Here is a 12,905-nt window from a genome sequence, read left to right on the forward strand (position 1 = left end):
ATGAGTATTATTGTCATGCAAATATTAGTATTGAAAATACTATTATAGTGTTAGTTACCCTAATAACTGTTAATATTTCTGATAAATCTGAAATACTTTCTGGGGTAACAGTGTCTTTGAATCAGCTTTCCTCTGTATATCTTTAAAATAACTGTAGTTCTTACTCTGTCTTTTCTAGGGATATTTCTGGGACCAAATGTGACTTCACAGTGCAGGTCCAGTTAAGGTACAGTGTTGCTACAGTATATATCCAAAGTTTAAAAGTTAATATTTCTTAAAGATTTGAAAAATCTACCTGATTTTCAGTAAGTATATTGAAAGTATTGGGTTTAGATGTTTGGGTGAGGGAAAACCTTTTCCTGTTACGATACATCCTAATTACTATCAAAGTTAGATTTTAATGTAGCCAAGTCATGTGCCATATATTTAACCATATTTCTCTATTTTGGTTGCCCTTGGTTGGTTGAGAAGCTCCAGCTAATGATATGTTTAAATATGGTGGTCAGCTCTTTAGAAGTACCAAGTTTTATGAAAGCAAAGACCTTATCTGCATGAGTGGCAAACTACTGTAGAAAAAGAACTAATACTTAGATTAAGTCTACAGTGTCTCATGGACTAACAAGAACCAAAATAGTCTAATTTGTTTTGTCCTGTATTTTTAAACCATTAATTTAGATACTCTCTAATTTAGATTCCATGTGAGACATCTCTTGATAGATTTGTAAAGACGAAATTTTGCAATTTGGAAAACGAAAAATTTTCAACATGCTACTGCCCATATTGTTTCTTTTCTTAGCCCATTTCTTCTAAGAATATCTAAGACATCTTTTATGTTAATATGTCTCTCTCTTGTTGCTTACATAAACCATCTTATGCTGTTGTTTTTACTCAGTGACTATCCTTGTGTAAACCTAAGTGTCCCACATTGTTCTTGTTGCAATAGGGATAGAAGAGGAAATACAAGACAGTTATTTTCCTCAACAAGCTGTTTTCCCTATAAAGTGGGAAGGATAAGTCAAACAGATAGCCCAGTCTCAATAATCAGATACTAAGTTGTATGTACAGATTATAAATACACTAGGAGATCAGAAAAGAGATGAAAGCACCAGCTCAGTGCTTCATGGAATAATGTGAAAAACTCTGATTTAGGTTCAAAAATAGTGTGATGAAAACTGAGAAAGCAGAGGAGAGGTTGAGGTCTTGGTTTTGGAAGGCACTGACAAAGGTGTTTCTGTGTAAAAGGTACTTTTTCCTCTGTGAGGGACAGACTATGATAATGACTGAATAAATTAAAGGACTAAAATATGGTGCCTTCATAATTAATTGTATATTGCTGTAATATTTTTTACTTCCCTGCCTCAGTAGTTTACATTTTGTTCATACTGATATGTGACTTTGTCCTTTAAAACAGTGGTTTTCAGACTGTTGCTTGGAGCCACTGTTTGGGGGCTACCCTCTGGCTACCATTCCACCTTCTCTTCCCCAACCTCCCCAATTCCCCCACCTGACACACACATATACACACACTCTGAACCAAAGTAATGTGGCTTTGGTCTGTTCTACATGTTTGACTTCTGGGTTAGTTTTCATTTGAGGAGAGTATCCCAAGACTAAAATAAAGTTTGAAAACCATAGCTCTAAAACAAAAGATCTAGTTACTATCCTTAGTACTAACGTACGCATGCATTCTTTAAAGCAGCAAAGAGGTATGGTTCACATTCCAAAGGAAGGTTTTCTTTCTAAGATAAATTCAGAGATTCTAAGGGGATCTTGACGGTTAAAAATGGCTTAGCCATCAAATTTATCTCCAGAATTTGATGAAAAAACAACGATTTTGTATTATATTTGGTAATTGTTAGGTGGTTCTTTGTATTTTACTAAATTGTTTTCATCCCCTCCTCACCCCCTACAGCAATCCCAGTGTATTAAGTTGGGAGTGTATACCTTCCACTCTCCTAATTATAAGTCTTTATCTAAAACATGAAAACAATTTGGTCAGAATTAGGATCAATATTTTCTCTATTAGATTCCTAATCTGTTTTCATTTATCTGTTTCCCCTCCCCACCTCCATGAACTCCTATATAGAAACTTTCTGCTCTTGTTCCCCGTGTTTAAAATCTTTTTTTTGTCTTCGGTTTGTAAGGGTGATTTAGATTTTCACTTTTTACTTAATTGAATAGCAGTCAACTTGTCATATAAATTATTGCTTTTCTGTAGCTTCAGGCAGCCAGGTTCACGTTGCTAATTTATCTCTGCATTGGAGTAATTGATTAAAAGCTTTATGGCATCCTCTTACTGTTGCAAAGTAAAGAACTGGCCTGTAATAGAAGCTTCTGCTGGAGTTAGAGATGATCTTGTGGGCTTTGACATCTGTTTGCTAAGTATATTTTGAGAAAATCTTTGTAGATTAGTAATTCTCAACTTTTATATGGATCTCTAACCCCTTTGAGAATCTAATGGAAGCTACAGATTGTCCCTGCTTAAAGATGACCATATATTTATATGTACCCATAACATTTTATATAGAAAATTGTCCCATTTTGTGGACACTCCCTCACACAGATTGCATGGCAGGCAGATCAAGATGTTGAGAGAAGGTGTTTGTGCATGATGAATATTTCACAGAATTCAGAGATAGCATTCTTCTTAACATGTAACTCAAAGGTGCTGTGAACATTCTGTAAAGTGGAATGAGCCTCAGCTCTATATTGGGAATAAGGAAGTATAATAATCAAGAATAGTTGTCTTAAATAGCAAATTAATAATTTATTTCTTGATCTATGTAAGAATGGAGTGATAATGTACAAATTATGTAGTTGTCCTTGGTTTTCCCAAAAGATAACGCATTTAATTTAGAAATAAATGTTTTCATGAGTTTCTAAAATAGTATTCTAACATGTGGATATAATGGATATTATAATGGATATTATATTATAATGGATATAATACAATTAATGTTATTATTCAGCATCTTCAGTTTTCAGGGAATAATGGAGTACCTGGGCTTGGTGGACAGAACTTGATCCTGGGGATGGACTTCTAGCATTTTCAGTATAGTCTGCTGAGAACCAAAAAAATGTTTCACAGACAAATAAATTTGGGAACTACTATATATTTATATTTCCCTCTTAAAAAGTTACAGTTATTGTTAGCCTAGCTCTGAGAAGTTCTATATGGAGGAAACGTAATTTATTTTTTGATTCAAAATTTCTTAAATTTATTCAACCACAGAGCACTTCCCCACCTCCTCCCCCCCAAAACATGCTTGAACAAATGACTTCAAATATTATGAAGAGAACTACAGGTTGGTAGTTGTGACCACTGAAACTCTACATTGACAGAATTATTTATTTTGAACCTATTTCATGTATTTATTCAGGTTTAGTAGTTTTTTGCTGTTGTTATTAAGTTTGACCATCTTTTAGATTAGCTGTGGAACAAAAATATTAATGTGGTGTCATCCTTTAATAAAGGTAATTAAACTTGTCCTTTATTGTTTAGGTTTTGTTTATCAGAAACCAGTTGTCCACAAGAAGATCACTTCCCACCCAATCTTTGCGTGAAAGTGAATACAAAACCTTGCAGCCTTCCAGTAAGTCCCAAAAGCTATTTTTTTAAAAAGTGCATTGCCAACATAGCTAGCAAATAAGTCATCACAGCTGTTGTTAATCATATTTTTCGTTAAGAAAACATCTTTATTTTGGATATATATTCATGTGACTGAGTGAAACACTTGTACCAACTGTGTACAATTAACAGCTGTGACATTAGCTATGGAGACATAGTCTAGGAGTTGGGTGTGGTAGCTTTAGTGTTTTACTGAATTTTGGGAAGACGAGATTGTTTCAACAAAACCTCAGATGTATTCGTGTGAGTCTGGAAGCTTTGGTTGAATAGAGATTTGAAGAATGCTGTGCCTTTAACAGAGGAGTGGGGGCTGTTATTGTTCACCTTTAAAATAGTCCTTATATACTTATCCAAGCTCTTTATGAATTCAACCTGATTCTTAAATTTTAGAGATTTTTAAGTTCTGCCACCAGTATTTTTCTCAGGCTTACTATGAGACTGTATGGTTGTTTAGAGAAACATACAGGAAACTCTTACAAACGTTTGCTTCTCTACTTTTAAATGAAAATACTCATTTTCTCATATGTAGTTTGTAGGTTTTTTTTTTTAAGGAATGGAAGTTGAAATGATTGTGGAAGTAATAAGTAGAAATAAATTATATTTCATCCTTAGGGTTATCTTCCACCTACTAAAAATGGTGTGGAACCAAAGCGACCCAGCCGACCAATTAATATCACCTCACTTGTCCGATTGTCCACAACTGTACCAAACACCATTGTTGTTTCATGGACTGCAGAAATTGGAAGAGTAAGTAAATTTTTGTTTCTACCAGATTTTTGTATTATAAGGAATGGTTAATCTCCATGGCTATCTGAGCTTTTGTGTAAATAAAATGAGTTGCAAAAGGATTTATTTTTGTCTCACAATGAATTTTCAACATGTTCCCATTTAAAAAAATGGGATCTTGCCCTACCCAGTGTTCTATAACCTGATAACTTTCACTGAGTAATTTTCATAAACATCTTCCTATGTCATTTCATGTTCATCTGCATAATTTTAAATGGCTACATCATATTCCAATATGATGTTCCCTGTTGTTGAACATTTATTTGGTTGATTGATTACTATTTCAAAGAACATTTTGAAGACCATCCTAGAAGCTCTAACTTTGCATACATACATGGTAATTTCCTTAGAGTAAATTCCCAGAAGTGGAATTGCTGAGTCAAAGAGCATCAGAATTTAAAGAAATTTTGTGTACATTGGCAGATTGCCTTACCAAAAGATGTTGTACAGATTTATTCTCTGACTTTGTGTTTATTCACATGCCTGTCGACGGATAACATTGAGTTTTATTTTCTTTAAGATCTCTACTAATTTTAATAGGTAAATAGTGGTACCACACTGTTTTAATTAGTACTCCTCTTATTATTATTATTATTGTTTTTTTTGCGGTACGTGGGCCTCTCACTGTTGTGGCCTCTCCCGTTGCGGAGCACAGGCTCCGGACGCACAGGCTCAGTGGCCACGGCTCATGGGCCCAGCCGCTCTGCGGCATGTGGGATCTTCCCAGACCAGGGCATGAACCCGTGTCCCCCGCATCGGCAGGCGGACTCTCAACCACTGTGCCACCAGGGAAGCCCCTGTACTCCTCTTATTATTATTGAGGTTGGACATATTTTATGTTTGTGATTATTCACATTTAAAAATCATATCAGTATCTATTTCTGTATTGCTGTTTTTATTGTTTATGAGTTCTTTATATATTGATTTAACCCTCTTTTACATGTGGCAAATGTTTGTTTCTAGTTTATTGCCCTTTATTTAATGTGTAGAAGATTTAAATTATTATGGAGCCAAATCTTAACCAGTTTTGTTTTTCTTTTTTTAATTTATTTTTTATTGAGTATAGTTGAATTACAGTGTTGTGTTAATTACTGCGGTACGCCAAAGTGACTCAGTTTTACATATATATATATACACATATATATACATTATTTTTCATATTCTTTTCCATTATGGTTTATCACATGATATTGAATATAGTTCCCTGTACGATCCAGTAGGACCTTGTTGTTTATTTATCCTATATATACCAGTTTGCATTTGCTAATTCCAAACTCCCACTCCTACCCTCTTCCATTGCCCTCCCCCTTGGCAACCACCAGTCTATTCTCTACGTACCTGTTTCTGTTTCATAGATAGGTTCATTTGTGTCATATATTAGATTCTACATATAAGTGATGTCATATGGCATTTGTCTTTCTCTTTCTGACTTACTTCACTTAGTATTATAATCTCTAGTTGCACAGTTTTGTTTCTTTATAGTCTTTCCAGTCAGCCTCCATCAAGTTTAGTCTGTCTGCCCTTCCCAATCTTACATAAATAATTTGTTTATATTTTTTTCTTGACTTTTGAGGTTTCTAGTTTTACCTTTAAATATTTAATCCATTGTGAATTTATGTGTAGTGTGAAATACAAATTTAATTTTTTAAATAGCCAGTTCTAATACCATTGACTAAATAAATGCTAATTCTGAAGCCACCATTATTACGTATTTGCTTTGATTTATCCTGTGTGTGTTCTGAACTTTTCTGTATTGTTTCTTAGCCTAGCATTCTTTTTCCGGCACAATTTCAGAATAGTTTTGATTATTACAGTTTTATGATATGAGCTCATGTCTATTCACTAATTCATTTGAAATTTATAGAATGTGTGCTATATTCCATGCACTCTGCTGAAGACTGGCAGTACCATAGTGAGAAAAAAAAGTCCTGACTCTTTTGGAGCTTAGGATCTAGGGGGCAGGTAGTCACACGAAAATGTGAACTGTATTATAAGTAATATAAAGAAGATGTGTGTGGTGATTTTAGAGTATTAAAGGCCACTTTGCACTAGAGAGAGGTCAGGCAGGGCTTCCCTGAGGAAGTAATGACTGAGCTAAGAGCTGACAGAAGGGTAGAAGGAATCAGGTGAAACGTTCAGAGAAAACAACATTCAGAGTAGTCCACTGGCAGGTGTGAGCCTAGTTCTTCTTAAGAAACTGAAAGGGAGGAGGAATTGCTAGAGTACATAGAATACGGAAGAACAGGATACAAGATGAAGCTAGAGAGGTAAAAAAGGACCAAACCGTGTAGGGCCTTTGAGGTAATGTTAATGTTAAGGATATTCTGTTTTTAAGCAGAAAGTTTACAGGGCCATATTTCTGTTTAGAAAAGGCCACTCTTCAGAGTGGTGAACAGCTTGAATGGAGACCACAGTCATGCATAGAGGTTACCTCTTACTATTGCTGAAGCGTTAGTGAGAGAAATAGTATATTAGTCTAGAGTGGTGGCACTGGGGATGGAGATAAATTGGTGGATCTGTAGGACTAAATGATAGATTAGAAATAGGGGCTAAGAGAAAGGGAGAAGTCAAGGATGACTCCTTGGTTTCTGGCTTGAGTGACAAGGTAAATGATAATGTTACTGAGATAGAGGAAACACTGAAAAAGGACTGAATTTAGGTGCGTTTTGTTTTGCTTTGCTTTGCTTTGAAGGAAGGAGTATTGGAGGACTACATGGAGACAATCATGAGTTCAGGTTTGAAGCTTTTGAGTTCGAGATGCCTTTGAGACATTCTGAAGAGGCATTGGGCATATAGGCTCAGAGGATAAGTTTGGGCTAGAAAAGAAAATGAGTCATCTGCATATTGGTGGTTACTAGAGCCATACAAGCAGGCTGACATTGGTTAGGGGAAATGTAACAAGTAAAAAGAAGAGAGTGTTGAAGGCTTACCATTCTTGAGGAACTATAACTTTTAATACTGGATAGAAGAGAATGAACCTGCAGAGGACATGGGGAAATAGTACCAGAGATGTGGGGCAGAACGGGGGGGTGGGTATGAGAAGCCAAGGGAGGAGTTTCAAAGAAGAAGGACAGGGACTTCCCTGGTGGCACAGTGGTTAAGAATGTACCTGCCAATGCAGGGAACACGGGTTCGAGTCCTGGTCCGGGAAGATCCCACATGCCGCGGGGCAACTGGGCCTGTGTGCCACAACTACAGAGCCTGTGCTCTAGAGCCCGTGAGCCACAACTGCTGAGGCCCACGTGCCTAGAACCCGTGCTCCGCAACAAGAGAAGCCACTGCAACGAGAAGCCCGCACACTGCAATGAAGAGTAGCCCCCAGTCAACTAGAGAAAGCCTGCGCGCAGCAACGAAGACCCAATGCAGCCAAAAATAATAAGTGAATAAAATAAAATTTATTAAAAAAAAAGGAGATGGTAAGCAGTACTGAACAGATGTTGAGAAGTCAAGTATGTTGAAATCTAAAAAAATACTTTTTGGATTAGAAACATAAAGTTGACTTTAGCATGAGCTGTTTTGGTGAATGGTGGGAGGAGAAGCCCGATTGTGACCAGGCAGAGGTAAGGCAGTGGAGATAGTTATAGAAGGGTAGCTTTGTAAATAGATACAGCTGAGCTGGAGGGAAATTTGAGATGAGAGTTATTTGTTTGCTTTAATGGGAGAGTGTTAAACATGTATAAAGGATGATGGCAGGTATCTTCTTGGGAGGAAGAGATTAAATATACACGAGAAAAATAATAGTGAATTTCATTAACTAACTCATTGTAGCTAGGAGGGACAACTTCTTTATTTAGTGGAATAAAAGGATTGGATGCATGTATATGATTGGTACTGGAGAGGTGGTAAGTTCTGATCTGATGAATTCTCTTAAGTCTGTGAGATAGGAGGTGAGAGAAGTCTGCTGAGAGTGAGAGAAGAAATCGGGGCATTGAGGAGAGTGAAAATGTTGAAAAAGTAATTGCATGGAGTAAGACATATTCCCCTGCATTATTCCCCCAAATCTTTCTGGGAATAAATGAGCTTGCCTTTAAAATTTGTATATTAACTTAGAGAGGAATAACTTATTTACAGTATTTAATGTCCTTATTTCAGGAACTGTATGTTTCTCCATTTATTCAAATCCTCTTTCATGTTCCTCAGTAATTTAATAGGTTTCTTCTTACAAAGCTTCCATATTTTTTATTGATTCTTGTGTTGTTTATTATTATTACTGCTATTGTAAATAGATCTTTTTTCTGTTATATTTTCTAAAAAATGTATTTATTGTTTTATTTAAAAGCTAGTTATTGTTGAATATTTACTTAGTACATAAATTCACGTATTGGTTCTGATAGCTTTTTAGTAGGTTTCTTGGTATTTCCAAATAGGCAGTTTTGAGTCTGAGATGTATCATTATATGAATAATGATAATCCTAATACTTAGGCCATAATTTCTTATTCTTGTTCTCTGTGCTGTCTAGAACCTTCAGAACAATGTTAAGTAATGTGAGTGCTAGTGGACATACTTGGCTTGTTCCTTAACGTTAATGAGAATACTAGTGTCACAACATTAAGTATTATAATGGCTATTAATTTTTGATAGAACTTAATTATAGCAATAACATAATCCTGTGGTCCTCTTTTTTACTGTATATCTTTGAGAGAAATGGATTTTGAATATTATCAAAATCCTTTTTTGGGATCTATCAAGGTTATATATTTTTTCTTTACCTAATCAGTATGTCACTATTAGGTTTTAAAATCCTTTTAAATGTTTTTTTCTAGTGTACCTTGGGCTCCCTGTTTTTGTTCCCCTTTTTGAAGAGGGTATTGCAGATGTTTTGGGTTTTGTCTGTGTGTGAAAAGTGTATAAACACCAGGGTGTTTACAGTGAACTATGAAAGAAGTCAAACTGTGGGAGAGGAGGGAAATGTGGTTGCTGATATATAGCACTAGAGGAGAGGGGGAAATATTCTTCCATGGGAAGCCTTCCACACCTCAGAAAGAAAACAGTAATCTTCAGTGATTTGAAGATCTCCCAGGTAAGCTTTGTGTAGACCATGATCTACAAGTTGGAGACCTTCTTTTTGAAATAAAACATTGAAAGAAAATTATTCTTTTCTGAAGCCCAAAAGATAACTTATTAGATTGGTTTTTGATCCTAGTTTTATTCAGCTTGTGAAGATACTCTGAATAGTTCATGTAGGATCTCTTACTGTTTTGGGGATTAATTTCTGTATTATTAGTTGCCATTGAGAAGTGTTAGCATTATGTCTTCAAAGGAAATAAATGGAAGAGCTAATGCTATGGTGGTAATCGTCTTACAATATATTATAACTCTATTCAGTCAAGATGTACACCTTAAACTTACACAATATTATATGTCAATTATAGCTCAATTTTAAAAATTGTAATATAAGAGAAAAAGAAGAGCTAGTACAGTGCTTGAAGGAAATAAGTGAACTATGTTGTAACTTCTTATCCTACCTCAGAGTAATCACTGCATCTAGCCATTTATTAAATTGTCATTGTTTGTAGAGAAGTTATTTAGATACTGGTGTAAAGGGCACTTAAATGAGATCATATCTTAATAATGAAGAAAACGTCCTATAAACTTGATAGACAATTTTGAAGACTTTGAAAAAGCATTTGACAAAAATATCAGTGTAATGCAATATATTTCAGTAGTTGGAGTTAAGTAGTACTTTGAAGCGTTAGCAGGAACAATGTATCATGTACCTAGGAGAGATATTATACCACGGTGGAGTTTTGGCGGGGTTGCTGCTGAATCTCTTTCATGTGATATAAAATTTAATTCCATATTATCGGTACAAGTGGTGTTTGTTAATACCTGACCTTCTTTTTACTTCCTTTTTTTTTTTTTTTTAATTTCTTATCTGGTTACATGTTTCAACTAGAGTGAACATACCTTTTCACTGAACTTGTAGTTTCTACTTGACCTCTCCTTAAAAATTTATATAAAGCCTTAGGGTGATTACTAGTTCTGAAGATTCAGGCTGTAAGTATATATAATAATTTCACAGTGTTAATTAGCATTTCTCCAGTTTCTATCATACTTGAACCATTAATCAAATAATAAAGGTGAATAAGGATTTTTTTCTAAAAGGAGCTTTTTAGTTTTATATTAGATTGGTATGTTGTGTGTCTAAAATTTTGGTAAGTTTTAAGGTTATTTGTTCCTCATTAATAAATTAAGGGATTTATTAATGAAAGTAAATTAGCTTTTAAAAAATGTTTAATTTTTATTTTATATTGGAGTATAGTTGATTTACAATGTTAGTTTCAGGTGTACAGCAGAGTGATTCAAGTTATACATATATCCATTCTTTTTCAGCTTCTTTTCCCATTTAGGTTATTACAGAGTATTGAGCAGAGTTCCCTGTGCTATACAGTAGGTCCTTGTTGATTATCTATTTTATATATAGTAGTATGCATATGTTAATCCCAGACTCCTAATTTATCCCTCCCAAATTAGCTTTTTTGATACTTCATTTTTTCCTGGAAAATGTGTAGCATGTGAACACGGATAGGTTTCTGAACTCTAAGTGAAAATTTGACCTTCCAGAGGGTATTGTACGATATATTCTCTTCTTGCCAAAAGAGGGGGATGCATTTTCCAAAGTGTGAAAGTAACTGAAAGTTGGAATGTACATTGGACTAGGTTAGGAGGGTCAAAGCAAATGGTATGTGAAGTCAAGAACTATAGAGAACTACACTGGCCTTGGCCATTAGTCCATTGTCCTGACGTCCCTTCACTTTCCTCTTGATTTCTAGTGCCACCTTTGTCATCAGGCAGGTGCATGATCATGAGCAGATTACATATATTTTTTAAAATTTAAAATTAAAAGCATTTTTGTGTGCCTCCATTTTATCAGTCCTTTACTTAGAAAGATACTTGCCCTACGTATCTCTTACAGGCCTTCTTTGAGGTTTAAATGAAGTGGATAGTATATATTAAGAGTGTGTGTAAAACTGTATGTAGCTAATAAATAGAAGATGGCAATAATTATTTTTCCTTTTGCTTCTTTCCAAATCTCTTGATTCCAACACCAAGTGGAAAGTGGGCCTTCTCATTTAGATCTCTGTCTTACCCTTCATAAGCCTCAGCCCTCTTTTCTTCCTCTTATCCAGTCATGTACCCTTTACTTTGCCTTGGCTTGTTGATAAACTATTTTCTTTGTCCCCCTTCTCCTAGTACCATCTCTGGGTAGTCCCTCTGCTGGTAATGGATATTCATCTGTTCTTTTGCCAAACCATCAGCTTCTCTTTGAAAATATTTAATATTCCCTCTGCTTGTTGTGATAATAGCCCAAGTAGGGTCTTTTCAAAACTAGTTAAAGGCATAGAGAGAGATTAAATGGATTAGGATGCCAGTCTGATTTTTTAAATAGCTACTGCTACCTGCTAAATACGTTTTATGATGACTTTGACATCTTATTGGCATTGGTTTATATTTATTTTTAACAATGTTCTTTACATAAGTGCCTAAATTGATTAACTTCAAGCATAGGTAGTCAGGTAATACAGAAGCATGACAGACCTGGCATTATCTCTTGAAAGTTGCAAAATTAGAACAAGTTCTTTTACTTTTCTACACTTCACTTTCCTCATCCATAAAAATAAGATTACCTCAGCAGCTTTTTGGTTAAGATTAAATGAATTACCATTCATGAAAACACCTAAGATAGTGCTTGGCGCACAGTAGGTGTTTTAAACAGGTGTTAATTTTCTTTCCCTATCATTGTGGGATTAAAATAGATGTACCTATTTACTTACGTATGTTGTTTGCTTTCTACATCTTTTTTTTTGTTTGTTTTTTTCCAGAACTATTCCATGGCAGTATATCTTGTAAAACAGTTGTCCTCAACAGTTCTTCTTCAGAGGTTACGAGCAAAGGGAATAAGGAATCCGGATCATTCTAGAGCTTTAAGTACGTATGATAACTTTATTTTATTTATGCAGCTGAACTATTTTGGTAAAGGTTAGAATAGTGTTTTTCAACTCAAGAAATTTTAGGGTTTTTTTTTTTTTTTACTAGAGCTTGTCATAGTGGATTAAAACACTGAAAACTTTGTTTTGTGAGCTAGAGTAATTCAAGGCTTAAGAGTAGTTTTAGGGACTTCCCTGGCAGTCCAGCAGTTAAGACTCTGCGCTTCCACTGCGGGGGGCACAGGTTCGATCCCTCATCGGGGAACTAAGATGCCACACATTGTGGGGCGGGGCCAAAAAAAAAGAGTAGTTTTAATATCTTTGTCATGACGTATATTTTATAGTTTATATTTTACTGATCTTAAAATTAACTTTGTAAAGTCAGTACATGAATACAGAAGAATATTTTACCAAAGCTTCATAAAAATAAATAAGTGTTCAGGAATTCTAGGAGATGGAAAGGAAATCTTGGCATATATTTTACAAGAGTTATTTTATATTTAAGGTTTATCCAGGAAAAATGTCCAAGGATATGTGATGACAACATCCCTGCATTAACAAA

The 12,905-nt window shown here is 35.0% G+C and overlaps 1 protein-coding gene across 3 annotated transcripts in view; it reads left to right on the forward strand.

Moving 5' to 3' along the window:
- Window positions 1-12,905, forward strand: part of PIAS1 (protein inhibitor of activated STAT 1) — a 121,674-nt gene that overhangs the window by 73,858 nt on the left and 34,911 nt on the right. For all 3 annotated transcript variants that reach the window (XM_067751799.1, XM_067751808.1, XM_067751803.1), the window contains exons 4-7: window positions 179-226; window positions 3,503-3,593; window positions 4,241-4,375; window positions 12,239-12,344. In XM_067751799.1, coding sequence (XP_067607900.1) covers window positions 179-226; window positions 3,503-3,593; window positions 4,241-4,375; window positions 12,239-12,344 — 380 coding nt within the window. The remainder of the gene's footprint in view (window positions 1-178; window positions 227-3,502; window positions 3,594-4,240; window positions 4,376-12,238; window positions 12,345-12,905) is intronic.

Source organism: Pseudorca crassidens, chromosome 1 (genome assembly GCF_039906515.1).
Source record: "Pseudorca crassidens isolate mPseCra1 chromosome 1, mPseCra1.hap1, whole genome shotgun sequence".
Lineage (NCBI taxonomy): Eukaryota > Metazoa > Chordata > Mammalia > Artiodactyla > Delphinidae > Pseudorca > Pseudorca crassidens.